General features: G+C 39.2%; 3 protein-coding genes, 1 long non-coding RNA gene and 1 pseudogene across 4 annotated transcripts in view; 3 read left to right on the forward strand and 2 right to left on the reverse strand.

Annotated features, from left to right (window-relative positions):
• Positions 1 to 328, reverse strand: part of LOC148733185 (vitamin K-dependent protein Z-like) — a 1,397-nt gene extending 1,069 nt beyond the window's left edge. The window contains exon 1 of the mRNA XM_088758345.1: positions 170 to 328. Within this exon, the coding sequence (XP_088614471.1) occupies positions 170 to 269 (100 nt within the window). The 5' untranslated portion in view covers positions 270 to 328. The remainder of the gene's footprint in view (positions 1 to 169) is intronic.
• The window catches only part of LOC148733184 (contactin-associated protein 1-like), a 6,785-nt gene extending 4,202 nt beyond the window's left edge, over positions 1 to 2,583 (reverse strand). The window contains exon 1 of the mRNA XM_088758344.1: positions 1,804 to 2,583. Within this exon, the coding sequence (XP_088614470.1) occupies positions 1,804 to 1,903 (100 nt within the window). The 5' untranslated portion in view covers positions 1,904 to 2,583. The remainder of the gene's footprint in view (positions 1 to 1,803) is intronic.
• The window catches only part of LOC148733180 (uncharacterized), a 46,266-nt gene extending 39,194 nt beyond the window's left edge, over positions 1 to 7,072 (forward strand). The window contains exon 4 of the long non-coding RNA XR_016000661.1: positions 5,330 to 7,072. This is a non-coding gene — a long non-coding RNA (uncharacterized LOC148733180). The remainder of the gene's footprint in view (positions 1 to 5,329) is intronic.
• A 1,066-nt stretch (positions 7,073 to 8,138) lies between these two features.
• Positions 8,139 to 11,392, forward strand: LOC148733186 (uncharacterized; annotated as a pseudogene).
• Positions 11,393 to 13,010: 1,618 nt separating this feature from the next.
• LOC111329275 (coiled-coil domain-containing protein 180) overlaps positions 13,011 to 17,931 on the forward strand; it is a 34,130-nt gene continuing 29,209 nt past the window's right edge. Inside the window, exons 1-4 of the mRNA XM_088758725.1 lie at positions 13,011 to 13,169; positions 14,348 to 14,529; positions 15,748 to 15,836; positions 17,658 to 17,715. Coding sequence (XP_088614851.1) covers positions 13,095 to 13,169; positions 14,348 to 14,529; positions 15,748 to 15,836; positions 17,658 to 17,715 — 404 coding nt within the window. The 5' untranslated portion in view covers positions 13,011 to 13,094. The remainder of the gene's footprint in view (positions 13,170 to 14,347; positions 14,530 to 15,747; positions 15,837 to 17,657; positions 17,716 to 17,931) is intronic.

Raw genomic sequence — 17,931 nt, forward strand, 5'->3', positions numbered from 1 at the left:
CTCTCAATTTTTAGCTTAGAGTATACGAACGAAAAAAAAAGACGAGCCAATTAAAAAAAAAATCAAAATTCGTAAGGATTTCTCGACGACGAGTGAAATAAGCGAAAGAAACCATTACTTAATAAACAAAATTGCTAATATGGCATTGCTTCCAATGGTTTGTCTCTACCTGGGCAGCCTCCACAAAAGAGGAACACGATTCCGGAGAAAATGACAAAATCAGAGACGATTAACGGCGTCTCTCGGTCAAATCTATACAAAGACGCCATTTCAATATTCTCCAAGGTTGAATCAGTCACAACTGGAAAGCGCCGACGTAAATGAAGGTTTCAGCTTCTTTTTTGCACGAATAATGACTTCAACTAATTATAACAGCTTGGCGGACTACTGTTATTGTTTTGGTGAAGCCCCGCAAACCGCTTCTAGAGAAGTTTAATTTTTTTAACCATATACCACTGGGTTATGGACAGTTGTATACACGCCCACACTTAACCTCTTTGGTATTCATCTTCTCATGATCCGAACTAATTCATAGGTTTCAATTTTGATGTTACTCAAATAAGAGAAGACATGCGTTACGTCGTCTCGGTAAATTATCAATGAATTCCTGATTCTAATTTCCTGTCGAGCACCTAACTAGAACTTTCCAAAACGGAAAGTTTGACGAGTGGTAGGGATGCTGGAACACGATTATCACTTTTAAGACGGTTGACAATTTTGCTTCGCCGCCGTAAATTTCCTTTCCAAAGGAAAACGGCCTCCCGCGATCGAAACAATCCATGTGATTATAATTTTTATTGAGTGCAAGTTCGCATTCAAAAAAATAACAAACACGTCTTGTATCGCATGACGCCAATGTCCTCCGATCGTGAAACAGGTTACTCCGTTCCACGAACTAAGTTAGCACATGAGAAAATTATGAAAATATTCTGGTCCTAAAATGAATCGAAAACCTCCCTCAACAAGGCAAAACGAATGATAACTCAAGGGGGAGGGGGGGGGGGAGGATTTTTTCACAAATGCCTCCTGACTGAATGTCCTGAATATCGCAGTCTCAGGTAATCTTGAAAAGTGACGTTTTCCCATTTATCTCAATTTGTGTAAGGTGTCATTTACAAAGCTAGGAAAAGCAACTGCCGTTTGTTTCGCAGGAAAGCTCGACTCTCCAACTGTTTTGCATCTTTTCATTAGACTCTTCAACTAATTGAAAGCAGCAGGTGATAAACAAATTGTGACCACCATTTTCACCGTAATTAACATGAAGCTTTCGGAATTTATGCTTCTCTCCATCATGATGATTAGGACATATGGTACGAACATTGAAGTTTAAAATATGACCAATTTCGAAAAGGAACTAATTTTACCCAGGTTAGCAGAGCATCTAATAGCGAAATTCTATTTTTTTTCTGCTTTTTTATAATTTTTTTAATGAATGAGACACGAACGGCCCCTCTCGCCTTTTGAATTTGAAAATAAACCTTTTCGCGCCCCTCTTCCCGCGCGTGTAAAACACGCAAGACATAAAACACCACGCCTATTCTGTAGGCTTTCCCGAATTTTCACGGAAGAAACTTTAAGTCTCTCCTTACCCAGTAATCAGGTCCCTCAAATTTTATTTTGGGTCGTCGTAATCACACGCCATTGCAAATGTCCGATAAAACTTTTCTACTAGTGGGTGGAGATCCGCTAAAAGTGTAAAGGAACTTCAGTTGATATCTGTTTGGAGGACCTGAAAAACCTAAGAACTGTTGTCACAAAGTTGCTTTAAGAATAACGCAAAGAAAAGAAAAAATGGACACTTACCAGAACAACCATGGCAAGATGGAAATACAACTCCAGACAAAAAGCAAAGAAAAGAAACTGCAGTCACGATATCGAGCTCAAAGTTATATAGTGGAGACATTCCTCAAAATAAAGATGCAAGAAAAGTCGATTACAACGGAGTAAAACGCAATAAACTAACTAAACCTCATAAAACTACGACAGGTGTACACACTTAAAAATGTTCATCAAACTTCACATCACAGACAAAGCTCTGCCATTTTCGAACAATAATTGAAGTCGGTTTTTTTTTGTCAATTTTTAAACTTTCGATAACTGATCGATTATTCGCACTTATTTCAGGTGAATAAATGATCTAAGTGGGCGCAATTAAAGTGGGCCCAGAAATGAGTAAACTCCCCATAATTAACGCAAAACAACATCCATGATGGGAGTATTTAACTCTTTGAATCTCAAGTTTAAATTCCCATTTTCTCTGACATATTTTTTTGTTGGCTAACGCTAATAACTTAGTGTTACATTCAGCATCTCTGATGCTGAAATGTATTTTATTTCCTTAAATTATTCTTTACCTATTGATTCCAGAATATAAGTTGAAATATTAAGAAAAGCTTAGTTTGAATAGCAATCACTGCCGGCAGTTAAACTGAGCTACAAACGTAGATACAAACGTAGAATTCATTTTTTCAATGTTCTGGTTTAATTCGCGATTTACAACTGTATGAGTATTCAAAACATCAGAGACCAATACATTTTACGTTTCAATAACCTTAAGTTTATTTTATTTCATTTAAAGACAGAAAAGATGTTGATTACTAAAATTTGCATAACAGGACACTAAGGGGAAATTTGCCAATTCTTGATATGTCGTACATGAGTCTCGTCCCAGATTCCAACGCGCTATTAGCTGAGTTGCTGGCACAAAGAAAAGATATTCGGATACCAAATCCGAGTACCCGTCAAAATTTTTGACGAAAACCGAAAACAAAATGCTGAAAACGGATAATTCACAAAACGCAATGAACAACAAAACCGAAGAACCGACGTTTTTTGGCACAAAAACCGAAAAATCGATCTAAAAAATGGCAGTTGGAAAATATAGAATGCTGGAATTTGGAACCGGAACCGGAATACTCGGAATACCCAGAATACCCGGAATAACCGAAAAAAAATAAATTAAAAAAAAACAATAAAAGTAAATTAATATATAAATAAGAATATTGATAGTTAAAAATTGATGGTAAGTTCACAACTTAATTAGATAATCTAATACGAAAATTTTTTCTAAAGTTCCCATAAAAAAAAAAAACAACATTTACCAGCACTGTTCAAGGAGATGTAGGTAATAGAATTAAGAATAAGTCTGCGTCAGGCCAGTAGCCCATACAGCCTAAGCGACGAAATATTTGTACTCTCCCTCCCCCCTGGATGGGATGCTAGTCCATCATATGGTTACTCCCCTATAATGAGATGCATTTATGCAAATGAGTGAACATGCGCGTTGTTGGAGTGTTAGCGAGTGTGCCAGAGAGTGTTCCACGTGCTCGATCAGTAGTTGAGTTATCGTGTAATTCAAGTCTTAGTCATCGGAATAAATTCATTTAGCAACCCTATGTCAGAGTCATTACATGGTACCAGGAGTGAAACTATGGAACTTAGCGGCGTCGACGTGCCTTTTATCCCACATGCACACATTCTTCTGTCAGCTGCTGCTCCATCCCAATATGTCATTGTGATAGAGTCATGTGAAATCCACCAGGCGAAAGGTTTCATTGAAGATATGTTTTTTGGAGAGCATATCTTTGAAGCATGGCATTTGTACTTGATGAACTGTTCACAGAACAAGGCGGCCTTGCTAAGACTCTCTAGTTGAGGAAAGCTCGCTCCTGTATAGAGAATGTCACGTGAGTAACAGCCTCGATCGTCTTTAGGTCGAGCGTCTTTACTTCGCTGCAAGACTTGGCTAGCATCACAAAGAGAGGATTTCGGTTAGACTGTAGCCGGTTAAGTTTCGTCAGCAGTCAAACCCGTGTTTCCCTAATACCGTTGGAAACCAATTATTTTCCAGGCTTCTTTAAAGCAATCATTTCATGAACGGCCCATTTCCAAAGTACCCTTGGCCTCTTTTTTAAAACGAGGCCTGGTGCTCAACCATTCTTGTGAAAATGAGTTTAATTTGCATGTGAATGAAAACTTATAATCATATGAAAGGATGAGCACCAGGACTCGTTTTGAAAATGAGGCCAAGGTAATTCGGAAATGGGCTATTGCTACCCGATTCGCCTTTAATCTACTGCTTATAAGCGAATCTAATTATACTAAATTACCGCATACATGCTGATAAAGTAGGACCTATTTACCTACTGAGATTAGATTACCGAGAACAAAACAAAGGGCTGCGTCGGTGGGAGTAACGAAATAATTTGGATATATTAACAAAGTTGAAATGGTAAATTGGCCACCGTAACGATAACAAAAGCTGACGTTTCGAGCGTTAGCCCTTTGTCGGAGCGAATAGAGGAATTGTGGGTTGTGTGTGCTTTTAAAGGCAGAAAATGGAGCTACGTTATTGGTGGGAACATGGCAACGAGAAAAACAACAATAAATTAGTGGAATGAAAAGCCTTCGTTGATCCCTGTGGGATTTAGACTGCCGGTTTGAAAGATGAGCTTTTGTTCAAGATTTTTACGGCTTTCCGTGCTACCTAAGTGTAAGGAAAGACCGCAGATTGCCATGTGGTGCTTACAATGATTAGGTAAATTAAAATGTCTAGCGACTGGTTTCGATGTGTCCTTGTCATTCCTTTCCACGTCTCGAAGGTGTTCTCGGAATCGGTCACCTAGTCTTCTGCCTGTTTCGCTGATGTATATCTTTTTGCAATAAGTCCAAGTTATGCAATAGATTACATTGGCGGAGGTGCACGTGAAGTGATCGGTGATCTTAATGGATCGTTTAGGTCGCGATATTTTATCAGTGTTGTGAATAAAAGGACACGTTTTGCATCGTGCACGAGCGTATTTAAAAGTGCCTGGTTGGTCATTAGTCTGAAAAGAACTTCTGACCAAAAAATTGCCTATGTTTTTGTCACGTTTGAATGAAAGTCCATATAACTACCGTTATATGGACACTTTACCTAGTAACAAGTTCACTGCTGGAATTGTCACCTTTCCTTTTCGTTCATGGAAAACGCTGCTTACTTGAGATTTACTTGTGTCTTAAGAGATAGTTTGGTAAGAAAGGCACAATGAACTGCTTAGAAGTCAAATCTTTAGTGAAATGAATCAAATTCCATTTTTCTACGGGAACTTTTGAAACCAGTGGCACTTTCCATGTAAGGGTTTTTATAATGGAAAGAGTATACATGGGCTTTAAATTTTCAAGTTCAGCTTGAAAGGACTATTTAAATGTGATCATTGCACACTTTTGCATTTAAATAGAATTATTTACCATTACCCAGGCGAAGTCCCCCATGTGAATGTCCTACTCTGCCCTGTCATTGTTATACACTGATGGTACAACTGAAGATCTGTAATCATCTCTTCTTCAGTGCCTAAAAGGACTGGATCAGGATACTTCACGAGGGCGCCCTCACCAAGAAGCAGGTCATCCCATAGGTGGTCATGGAAATTTTACCATGAACCATATTGTGCATCATCTATGTCCACCTTAATCCCATCAGTAAACATGGCAGTGGCTGCCTTCTCAGCAACTCGGCGAAACAATATATTGATTCTTGAGTGTTCGATAGGGTGACTGCTGAGGTGATCCAGATCTCTGCTCCAATTTCCTCTGAAAAAGATATTGCTTCTGTTTGCAGTGAAGCTCCGTGCGATGTTGCATCCAGCTTGGTGCCAACAACAAACTTTGCGACTTTTGAAGCATCACCCTTAAATTCATAGGTGAACATCTGATACCATTGATTCTTAAGTTGTGTGAGGCTTGAGGGCTCATCAAGGGCAAACACAAAGACAATACAATGCAGATTTCTCAAGTAGGAATTAACGAGAGAGGAATATTCCCGCTTTCCGGATGTGTCAGTAATGAGAAGCCTTCATGTATCTGTGATGTCAATGTATGTTACCCAGGCCCCTTTAATTCCTATGTACTCTTTAGGAAGTTCCCATGGATCCTGTTCTTTTAAGGGCTCTTTAAGAAGTTCCCATGGATCCTGCTCTTTTAAGGGCTCTTATCAGCGAAGTCTTACCAACTCTGGCATCTCCTAGAAGAACCACTTTCAAACATTGTAAGCTGTTCCCTAAGGAAAGGGTTTAAAGGCTAGCTCTTGGAGTAGTTACCAATTTGATTACGATTCTTAACCTTAATTCAGTGAGGCAATGAGTAAGTAATTTCCAGAAGCGAGTTCATCATCATTGTTTGGACAATAAAGCAAGTTAAAACAAGTAAAGACGGAATCAGGTTGATTTGGACAGAAGGGTTAGAGTTGCCCCTAGAGCAATTTTATGGTTTGTGATGCCCTAAAATTAATGCCTTCCTTAGCTGTAAGTCTTAATTATATATTCATTATTCTTTAATTCATTCTTTCGGTGTGCTGTAATTATTGGCGATTCTGAAAAGAAATAGCATTTGGTTTTTATCGAGCTGGGGAGGAGAATGCAACCGAGGGGTATAAGGAGAGGATAAAAATCGGAGAGGAACACCGCTCCATGTCATCAGTATAATGGAAATGTTTTGAATTTTCATGGCAAACCAAGAAGTTTGGTTTGAGGTCATTTTACCTGAAACTATACCGCCTGACGAAAGTCAGCGGAATAACGGCAGAAACTACGCGATAAACTCGATTTAGAATTACCCTTCTTGCTTCACTCTGATGGTGGAGGCGAGCTGAATTTCCAGTAGTCTAAGTAGAGATTAGTGAATGCTAGATGTAGTTGTATATTTTATATTTCCTATTTCAACGCAACTGCATGCTGCTAAGCAGTGCACTAAGTCTACCAGTGAAGGTCTTGGTTGCTTGAAAGCAAGTTAAATCCGATGAATAAGCATGTCCAGCAGATAGTTTATAGTTATTCCACGAATAGATTTGATTTGGATGGATACTGTTCAACGCCAATTAATATTTCCAGTTCACTTAGCATGTTTTTATTGTTCAGAGTTCAAATTAAACAGAGAAACAGTGACGTTTACTTCTTTTGATACAAATTTGGTGAATAATTTTAATACTAGTTGACTTTGTGGCTGCTTTTTTGTAATTCATAATATAAACATATATTATGTGGAAGAATATTTTTGAGAAAAGTAGCTGAAACTAAATGATTTTGACTTTGTCTTTGATGAAGGGACTAGTCTTAGACTGTGAGCAGGCCGTTGTTTGGTCTCTGGCTGTGAAAGAGATTACAGGAATACAATTTATTTTTGCAACAGTTATTCAGACACCAGTGGCAATAGTCCATAAAATATGTGTCTGAACTTTATTTCCACAGGTATCTTTCAAAAGTAGATGCCCTTTTTCTTTTACAAAATGCAAACAACTGGCTCAGGCCTGGTTAGCTCAATTGGTTAGAGCGCTGAATTGGGTTGAGCGGGAAGTTGAGGGTTCGAGTCCCGGCTGGACCAATACTCATGGTCTTAAAATAACTGAGAAGAATTTGCTACCTTTCTTTAATACCAAGAAATGGATAGATAATCTAGTCTTCTCGGATAAGGAGGAATAACACCGTAGGTCCCGTCTCCTGCAAGGTTAGTGGTAAGAGACGTTAATTTCCCATGCAAGAGATTATTGTGTGGTGGATGTCCTCCCCGGGGTGGGATGGTGGGTACACACATACACGTAGTAGGAGGTCCATGGTGTTACACGATAAATAAAGTATTATTATTAATATAAGTATTATTATTATAAGTATTATTATTATAAGTATTATTATTATAAGTATTATTATTATAAGTATTATTATTATAAGTATTATTATTAATATTATTATTATTATGCTACAGTGAGTCAAGATTTGATACGACTACTACTTTGCAACAAATCCCAGGAGATAGCCTCGAACAAACGGAACGACCAAACCAGACAATAAAGAGCGAAGACAATTTTCCGACACTCGGTTTCATTCCTGACCACTTTAGTGTCTGCAAACCAGAAAACATAAAGTGGGGTAAGCGGACAGACGGCAGCGAGATTGTTTTGCAGACTTCAGTCATAAGGGATGCCTATAATGAGATTGCGACGTGGAAAAAAATGTTCCTCTCGTCCCCTATGGTAACACAGGAAGAGACTTTATAGATCAAGTTACGTCACACATTAATGACTGAAATAACGGTGCTAACTGCCAACACATAGCTCTGAAAGCTGCCTTTGTGCTCCTTGCAGTAGGCCTTCAGAAGCCTGGTCCCAAGTCCAAAGCCAAAGAGCACCAGGAGCTGTTGTCAAAACGTCTTGTACAGTGGAAAGACGGGGAAATCAACAAGTTGCTGCGCGAAGGTCGGATTATTCAAAGTCGAATAGGCAAACTCAGATCTACAGATCCACCTGATAAATCGAAAGTGTTCACCAAACTCGTGCTCGAGGGTCAGATAAATTCAGCACTTCGCTTCCTGAGCGAAAGTACTAGTGGTGGTGTATTACCGCTGACCGATGAAGTTATGGCGCAACTACAGCAAAAACACCCCAATCAGTCAACCAGCCAAATTGGGCTCACTCCTGTTTGGACCGATTGATGACGAGTTTCCTGAATCAGTTTACTCTGGGAGCAACGGTGAAACGGTCAGACAAGCTGCTTTAAGAACAAAAGGTTCTGGGGTCCCTGTGGTGTTGACGCAAACGGTTTCAGACGAATGCTGGCTTGTAAATCGTTCAAACAGTCATCGAAGAAGCTGTGTGAGGCGATAGCTACAATAGCAAAGACTCTATGTACTAATAACATAGATCCTTCGACCATAGAAACATTATTAGCGATTCGCCTCATCCCTCTAGATAAGGGAGAGGGTGCTGTGAAGAAGAAGTGATCAGGAGAATATGCGGGAAATGCGTCATGAACATAGCCAAGAGGGACGTTGTTGAGGCAAGTGGCTCGTTACAATTGTGAGCGGGGCAGAAATCAGGGAGCGAGGCTGCAATACACGCTATGCATAGAATCTTCGAAGCAGATGATACCGACGCGGTCCTGCTGATAGATGCGTCTAATGCATTTAATGCCCTTAATAGGGCAGCGACTCTACACAATATCCGCGTTCTTTGTCCTGTAATTGCAGTCTACGCCATAAACACCGATCGCCATTCAGCCCGGTTATTTATCACCGGTGGTAAAGAGATAACACCAGTCGAGGGAACAACTCAAGGCGACCCACTTGCTATGGCAATATATGCCCTCAGCACCCAGCCCTTGGTAACAAGTCTACAGGCCATGTCAGATGCAAAGCAATGCTGGCTCGCAGATGATGCTTGTGGAGCTGGCACTATCTCAGAAATCAAGCAATGGTGGGATGGTCTTAATACATTCGGTCCAGACATTGGCTACTTTCCAAACGGAAAAAAGTGCTGGATTATTGCAAAGCCAGAAAAGGAGGCACTTGTTAGAGAAGCCTTTAAAGATACAGCCATTAACGTGACAGTAGAAGGGCAGAAGCATCTTGGAGCTGTGATAGGCTCAAGAGATTATTCTGCAGGACTATGTCAACGAGAAAGTAAGTAGCTGGGTCAATGAAGTTGTTCAGCTGGCTGAATTTGCACAGATTCAACCGCAGGCCAGCTATACCGCATACACGTTTGCTTTAAAGCATCGTTGGACGTACTTCATAAGAACTCTCCCTGATGTCCAAGATCTTCTAGAGCCACTTGAAGAGGCTATTTCCCAGGTCTTTATACCAGCAATCGTAGGGCGCAAGTGTACCAAACTGGATAGAGACGTTCTAGCACTACCCGTGCGCCTAGGCGGCCTGAGCTTGAGCAACCCATGTCACAAGGCGGCACGCGAACATGCCTCGTCTATTCAGGTGACATCTTCTCTTGTCGAACATATCATGGCTCAAACTCATCAACAACCCGACGAGTCCCTCATCGAGTCAGGGCGTCAGGCTGTCAAACATGTAAAAGCTGAAGAACTTTCAGAGATTGCAGATAATCTAAAACAAATTGTTTCACGGAAGACCAAGCGAGCTCTAGAGCTAGCTCAAGAAAAAGGCTCCTCTGTATGGCTACAGTTCTTCCCCTTCAAGAACATGGTTTCAACCTCAGCAAGAGAGAGTTTCGCGATGCTGTTAAATTACGCTATGATTGGCCGTTCGATGACATTCCATCAGTGTGTGCGTGTGGAGAAAACTTCACAGTAGACCACGCAATGATTTGCAAACGAGGGGGCTTTGTTATCCAACGGCATAATGAGTTGAGAGACCTCGAGGCCGACCTTTTGAGTATAGTGTGTACCGATGTCGAGGTCGAGCCAGTTCTCCAATACATCACTGAAGAACAACTCAGCAGAGGGTCTAATAGAGCACAAGACGCAAGATTGGACGTTCGGGCGCGTGGCTTCTGGGATCCCCAGAGCTCGGCATTCTTCGATGTGAGGGTTTGCCACCCTAATGCCGAGTCTTACAAGGACCGGGAACCGCAGCAGATTTATCGCATCCATGAAAACGACAACAAGTGGCTGTACTCAAGGAGAGTGTTGGATGTTGAGCATGGCTCGTTTACGCCGCTTGTATTTACAACTACGGGAGGGATGGGGATGGAATGCATAAGATACCACAGCCGATTGGCCGAGCTGATAGTCGCCAAGAAAGGGGAACAATACTCGCAAACAATTTCCTGGATCCGAGCAAAGACATCCTTTGCCCTCCTTCGGTCAGCCTTAGTTTGCCTTCGAGGATCGCGGGTGAAGCGCCGCGCTGCGTATGACTATAATAATTGTGACGTTGAAATCGCAGCTGCCGAGGGAGCCATTCACATTGTTTAATGACTTTTAGCAGCCCGGTATATAGGGTTCTAGATTTGCCATTCACCTTTCTCTTTTCTGTATAGTTTTAGATATGCTTTTACTTATCAGATTATTAGACTTTGAATCTGTTTAGATTTGACTCCGTTATTTATAGTTTTCCAGACGCTTTGACAAAAAAAAAAGGAGTAGATGTGAGCCGAAAGTGAGTTATTTTGGATCGTTTTTTACGCTGTTAATATTTTGTATTGTAGAGGATTTTGTGGAAATCATTGCTAAATAACAGAAGGTATTTTTCCTTCAGCTTTGAGAAGAAATATTCGCACAGGAGCTCATTTAGATCAAACTTTAATTCCTACTTACCTGTCTTCAAGGGATGCCGCCCTACTCTCTGTGTTTATAGATTTGCTTGTATTATTATTATAAGTATTATTATTATAAGTATTATAAACATTAGTTACTAAGCGTCCATAACTCTTGTATGCGTGGCATGCCCATGTTTACTCCAATGATACATTACCCATAACATGTCAACATAGTCAAAGTGTGATCGGCCTGTGGTCTAAAGTTGTGTAATGAAGTCCCTTGCTCGAAGTCACGTCGAGGTAGGTTTTCGCTTTTATGTGGTCAGAATTTCAAACTGTGGGGCATCTAGCTGCTACCAGGAATTAAAGATAGCACCAAAAATACGAAGGTACCGTTTCATGGAGGTATCATGCCTTTTCTTAGTAACAAAAGAAAACAGATGCTTTAATAAACTGTGTTGGTGATTCCAAACTTGTTGTATACGCTAGTCCGAAAGTTTAATTCAGTCTCTGTTGCACACCATGGACACACCATGCATTCATCGAGGCGATGAATGCATGAGGCTGCATAAAAGATGTTTCCAATCGATGAAAAAGTAAGAAAATTTAAAAAATTTCAGGTTAGAGATGTTTGGTGGGTGATTACTGTCATAATTCAATTTTTGATTTTCTGACATATTATTACATATTGTATAGTAATGAATTTTTTGTCTGTTTGAATTTTATGTTTGGTTTCATCGATTTTCTGACAGAATTCAGAAATTTTCGTATAATCAAATTTTCGGATAACCTAAACTTTCTGTTGATTGGAATTTTCGGTTTGTGTCAGGTTTCGGGGAGCTTTTCGAATTTCCGACTAGTTTAGAATACTTCACATCTCCGATTCGTTTCTGGTGAATTTTCTGCCAGTAGTTCTAATTTTCGGACACATTCAATTTTCTGCTACAAGTTTTTCTCCAGTTGGCCTGGTGACTACGAGAAACCAGATCGAGGTAATGTTATTGTTGATCCAAGATGGCGGATAGAGTGATGGCGCTTTCTCAAAAAGAGCTGCAATCGTTCAGATACTTGCGAGAGCTTTTACTTAGTATTATTCGGGAAATTGAAGGAGGAGGGCTTCACCCAAATACAGTGGACGCCTTACACTTTAGGCTGGATTGGCTGCATGGTTTAATAGCTCGTCTTGTTCATTTGTATGGAATCGATGGCTCATCCTCGGTGTAAAAAATTTTATCTGTCAGCGAAAAAACGAGACGGCAGTTTTTACAACAAAAAATCGCTTACCGCGATCCGAGCCGCGTTGGATCGTTACGCGCGGGAAAATGTTGAAATGTTGGAATCGTATGAATTAAAATCAATTTTCGGTGGTGTATATTATCTCACTGTTTTAGTATATACTAATACAACTATTCACCTCAGTGTCGGTGGTTAGCGGTCGATATTTACCTCGCCGCTTCGCGGCTCGGTAAATGTCCACCACTAACCACCTCCACTTCGGTGAATAGTCGGAAATTCGAAAAGCTCCCCGAAACCTGGCACAACCCGAAAATTCCAATCAACAGAAGTTTTGGTTATCCGAAAATTTGATTAGACGAAAATTTCTGAATTCTGTCAGAAAACTGATAAAACCAACATGAAATTCAAACAGACAAAAAATTCATTACTATGCAAAATGTAATAATATGTCAGAAAATCAAAAATTGAATTATGACGGTAATCACCCACCATAGAGATGACCAAAATCGTGCAACTTTTTACTGCCTACCCCAATTTCCTGGTGAACCTTCTGAAGACATCGGTGCTATTGCTGTTGTGGAATGAAATTACACGAAGGCTTCAGTCGACAAATACCACCATGAATACACGCAGCTAACTAAGTACATTTTTCTGAAGGAGAATCTAATTTTCCTCCTGTGAAGCTACCCGTAAGAGAAATTCATTACGATCTTTGGACAGCCCGCGATTTTGATTCTCGTCGCTGATTCTTTACTCTAGCCGTTGGTAGACTGGGCGCTAACTCACTTAGTTGCTAACAAACAAACGAATTCAACCAAAATGGCGGATGATGCGAAAAATTGAACCCGTATTTTATTTTTGACAGGCATTTGTATTTAATATGGCCCAGACTGATGTAACACCATGTCGAATAATTCCAGAGGAAGAGGTGTATCGCCAGGTGTTTGATGCGGAGGTAAACACGTTTCTTGTTTCAGCCCCAGTTAAATATTTTAAGCTACAATTCGACATCTCTTTGAGACTGGATGTGCATGGCTTGTTTGTTACGCTGTTCCCATTGCTTATAACCTTACATCGACGGGTTTTCTTTCACCAGTAGTTCAGTCTTCAATACAAAGCCGGCGGTGAATTTAAAGAACGAATTCGGAAGCATACATGCGTTCATTCAAGATAGAGTTACGTTGCTGTTGTTGTATTCGTATCATTTCTGAAATTTATTTTTCATGAACTGGCCGTTTTAGGGTTTGTGGTTGTGTATGCTCCTAGAAATCCCTCATTCATTTCGAATTTTTGTACATTAAAGAATTATTGAGTAATTAAGAATTGTGGCATTATCTATGGTTAATCGGTAGATGTACGAAAATAAGTAACTACATTATAATGTTTGAGTGTTTCTGTCCCGCGCCCTACTTACGATAACGAGACACACTCCGCCAATTCCAGCCTACAACCTGAATGATTAATCATTTGCAACAGTTTTCACAAGTATATAGAAACTATGGACTGAAAAAGGAAAAGATGGGAAAGATACTGTCATTTAAACTCTGTTGAGTGTTGAGCAAAACATAGGCTCTCTTTGGTTGACCCTAGAGCTCGAGAGTGATAATGATCTTTTATCCTTGATTTCCTGGGGTGAATGACTCTACACTCCTTTAATTGTATCATTATTTAAACAAAAGTTATTTTTTATCATGCCACTATTTAGATACAGTGCTCACAGTTTGTGAGCACATGCTAAACAGACTTGTAATTCTTTACCTGAAAATTGTACTTAATGAACCAAGGATGTGCTCTTTAAACAGTATTTGAATTTCTGATTCACTCTATAGCCAGCCCAATTGCTTTTATTCAGTAATTAATTGGTCTGGGCATAGTTCTCCAGCCCATGTTAAATTCCTTGATGCTATTAACATGTTGAATAGCAACGATAAAATTGCTTAATTTTTGTAACAACAGAGGACTTAAGTTCTCTGCATTGTGTGAAAGTGATCCTTGCTGTAATGAATCCTATTTGTATTGTAGTGGAAATAAGGCCTGAAGAAAATTTGAGGATCACTTTCATACATTTCATACATATGATATTCATATATTCGAATACATTAATTTGTTGTATGTTGTCAACTTTCGTACTAGGTAAGCCTAGTAGAAGCATTGGAAAGTGAAAGGCTACCATCCAAACCCAGGTCTGCACCACTGTTACCACTGGTCAGGGAATCTAGAGCCGTGACCGGTCATGGTATTCTGACAAGCCGGCAAAAACGATGGATGCAGGGCCGGCCGAATGAGAGTAGTATAGAGAATCCTGTGCATTTCAAGTGAGCTGTAGATATTATAACCACAGTCCAAATGAGAACAGACTGATCTACACCACAGGGTGTTTATTACTAAGGCTTGGTTGACAGGAGCATTCTCTGGCAACTATGCAGAATTCTCCAGATAATTTTAGATGTCCTACTGACATGTTTTTATTCAGACTTAAGGAATAATTATTCTCTCTTCCTGGTAGTTATGCATAGTTCCACTCATTAACCCATTAACGTCCAGTGCGCCCGTATGCGCCCATGGGGACCCACACCCTTTCTACGCCCTGTGACGTCATCACTTTTAACCCTGGAGCATGAATTCGAGCACCTACTTGAACAGGTTGAAAATATCTTACAGACGATACCAGAATGAGCGCAATTGAGTGGAGGAGATTGGAGAAATAACCAAAAAACCATGTCACTTTGACCTGAAAATCTGCACGAAGATCGTGTTTCACTACCCACCTACCTTTCCGAGCATGTGCTTTGAAAATAATGAGTAGTTTCTGAAAAATCTCTACACCAAAATGAAGCCTACTCAATTTCCAGCAAGTCAGGAGAAACTTTAGGCAAGGAGAGGGGAAAAAAAGGGCAGGAGAAAGAGAGAAAAATAGAAGTCGTAAGTGGGGCAAGACTTTTTAACCCAAAAACTATGTCGAAATTTTGCTCTCTGCGCGTGCCCGAGATTTTCAGGTCGCCATTTTGCATTTGGATCAAAAGGCCGTCGAGTGCACGAGCTGTCAAGTGGTTTTTGGTAAGTTTGAGCTTTTAGAACCACAACGGTGACCCGAAATCTGCTCGACTAGCTTCAAAACACAGTTTTCCACAAAAGCTGCGGCCATTAATGGGTTAAACTTGAACTTTTTAAGATTGGTAAATCTTTAAATTCTGGCCCCTCGTATTGTAATATCTAATCATGTTAATGACAGGTAGACCCTGTCCACCTACCATTTACGGTTTTGTTAGCCTGTAACTTGTATGATCTGTTGTGCTGTAAATCTACTTGAGCAACGTATAGGTCATCATAGAAAGTAATTTTGGCTCTCCTGACCATTTACATGTATCTCATGTTAACAATCAGTTTAATAAAACTTTACACTTTCGTGATAGACCATAGGCTCTACTACCAGAAGATATATATTGTAGATGGTTGATGCACATGAAAAAGTTGATTTTTAGTGAACAATGTTTAGCAGTTGATTAAAAATAACATAGTGTAATTGATTTTAGATATACAGCTCTTGATGCTATTCAGAATACTTCCAAACGAGATAGCTTTTTTGATGCTCTTGAAGTCAGAGGGCTTCCAGATACACCAAGTAAGTAATTTTTGTTGGGAGTACTATTAATAAATCAAGTACCAAATAAATGTTGGCATATGACTATTATTTCACATTGGTTTTGCAGCTTTTCTTTAATGGCAGGGTAATTAGATTGTAAAACGTAGGAATTAAAAATGTTATAAAATTGAAAATTGAAATTGTTTCAGAACATTCGGTTGTCATTTTATAGTGCCTTATTTTCTACATCTCTACATTTTTAATGGCCTCTTTCGGTCAAACAGAGGGAAGGGGGAGGTGATGCAAAGTGGGAGTCATGTGCTAGGGGAGGAGTACCAAAAAAAAAAACTGCGCTAATAGACACACCTCCAATCTTCAACCAATCACAGCATAATGAAAAAGTGGTGTGAAGCACTTTGTTTACTAAGATTTAGGATGTTGACTGCAAATCAACAGAAACTCTGGACAGTTATGCTGACACTAGCACTCTTATTTTTATGAAATAAAAAGGCATCTTAATTACAATTCAATCATAAATTATAATATTTTTCTTTGCTTTTTATCACTTTTTTTTTTCCCCTTTTGACAAATGATTCATGTTTGTTTGTCCTTGACATTGCCCGCCTAGATTAGCTCGCTATTTGCAGGTGGTGTTCATTGTAAGTAATTGTTTTGGAAGTAATTGTTTTGGATTAGCAACTAGTCCACAAGTGCGTTGAATATGAGATGATACATGGCCAACGAGTCCCAAGTTGGCTATAATCATCTCATGTCCAACATATGCAAGAATAATAATTGTTTAATTAAAAATGCCCCAAAATATGGATAAAAACAAACAAAATGTTATAATGTACAAAAAACAGTTCTAGTTTACCTTGTCTTCATGCGCACGCCAGGCATATTGGCTTGGAAACCATGATTTTATATATATATATATATAAAAAAAAAAATCCCAGTAAAACTTGCACAAAAACATATGCCAACCACTGTCTTGTAGATTCTGCTCCATACCATTTTGATCTGAATGAAAATGACAATCAGGCAAATCTGATCTTGCCTTGAGAGTCTATTTATCCAGAAGCCTGCCAAAATATTTAATTTTTTGTGGCAATCGAGCTATTAAGACAAAGATGGAGAACACTGAAGACTTCAACCAACATGAAGGACTAAACAATATATGTGATTATTTGACCAGGCATCATTCTCTTTTAGGAAATGATAGGTAAACATAAGTGTATGCTTTCAAATTGGGAATGGAACCTATGGGAAGGTGTTTGATTTCATCGTATTAATTGATTATTTGCAGTTATCAAATATTTTGTTGTTTTCAAATGTGTATGGGCGGGATTACGAAATTTATAATTTAGGGGAGACAACACTTAATTAGACTTAAGAGGATACATTTTTGAAAACTAGTGTGTAAGGTTCCTTATGAAGGTAACCGTGTAAATCTCACAAATTACATGTCCAGTGCAACCTTTTCTTTGCAATTGTTGTTTAAGGTCAATATCCCCAATTTATTTCCTTTTGTAGTTGTCAAATGAATACATTGATCATTGCTGCATTTCCTTTGCTTATCCTTTACGTTCAACTTGTTCAGAATTGAATGAAGGGCTTCTGGGAATGGCTTCGTCCATAGAACAATTTGATATCAAGTAACCCGAATTTGATGGGTCTGTTCATTTATGAATGAAGGAACAACTTGAACAATTGTGTGGTCAAGCATTATTATTTGGTACTCTTCCCTTTGTGGGTGACTTGCGCTTTGGACTTGGCTTAGAGGTTGTCTCCTATAAAATGCAAAAGATTATGACTGTTCCACAGGCTTACCATAAACCTCATTGAATTCTTTGCTTTTAGAAACAGTTCAAAAGAAGACAAATATTATTGAAAGACTAGAGGCAAGCAGAAAGGAAAGGTGTGACCAGTTTGATATTGAAGTATAGTGCTATTAATGCGATATTTTATTTACACAGTTATGTACATTTACCTCAGCCAGTGACTTTGAAAGTAATATCATGTAATTTTCAATTGTTTCACATTTTTATGTTAATGCTTCCACTTGGCACAAGAGTATATTCTAATATGGTACATTACATGCTTAGACCAATATCATTTAAGGAAAAATCATTGA

Source organism: Stylophora pistillata, chromosome 4, assembly GCF_964205215.1.
Source record: "Stylophora pistillata chromosome 4, jaStyPist1.2, whole genome shotgun sequence".
NCBI lineage: Eukaryota > Metazoa > Cnidaria > Anthozoa > Scleractinia > Pocilloporidae > Stylophora > Stylophora pistillata.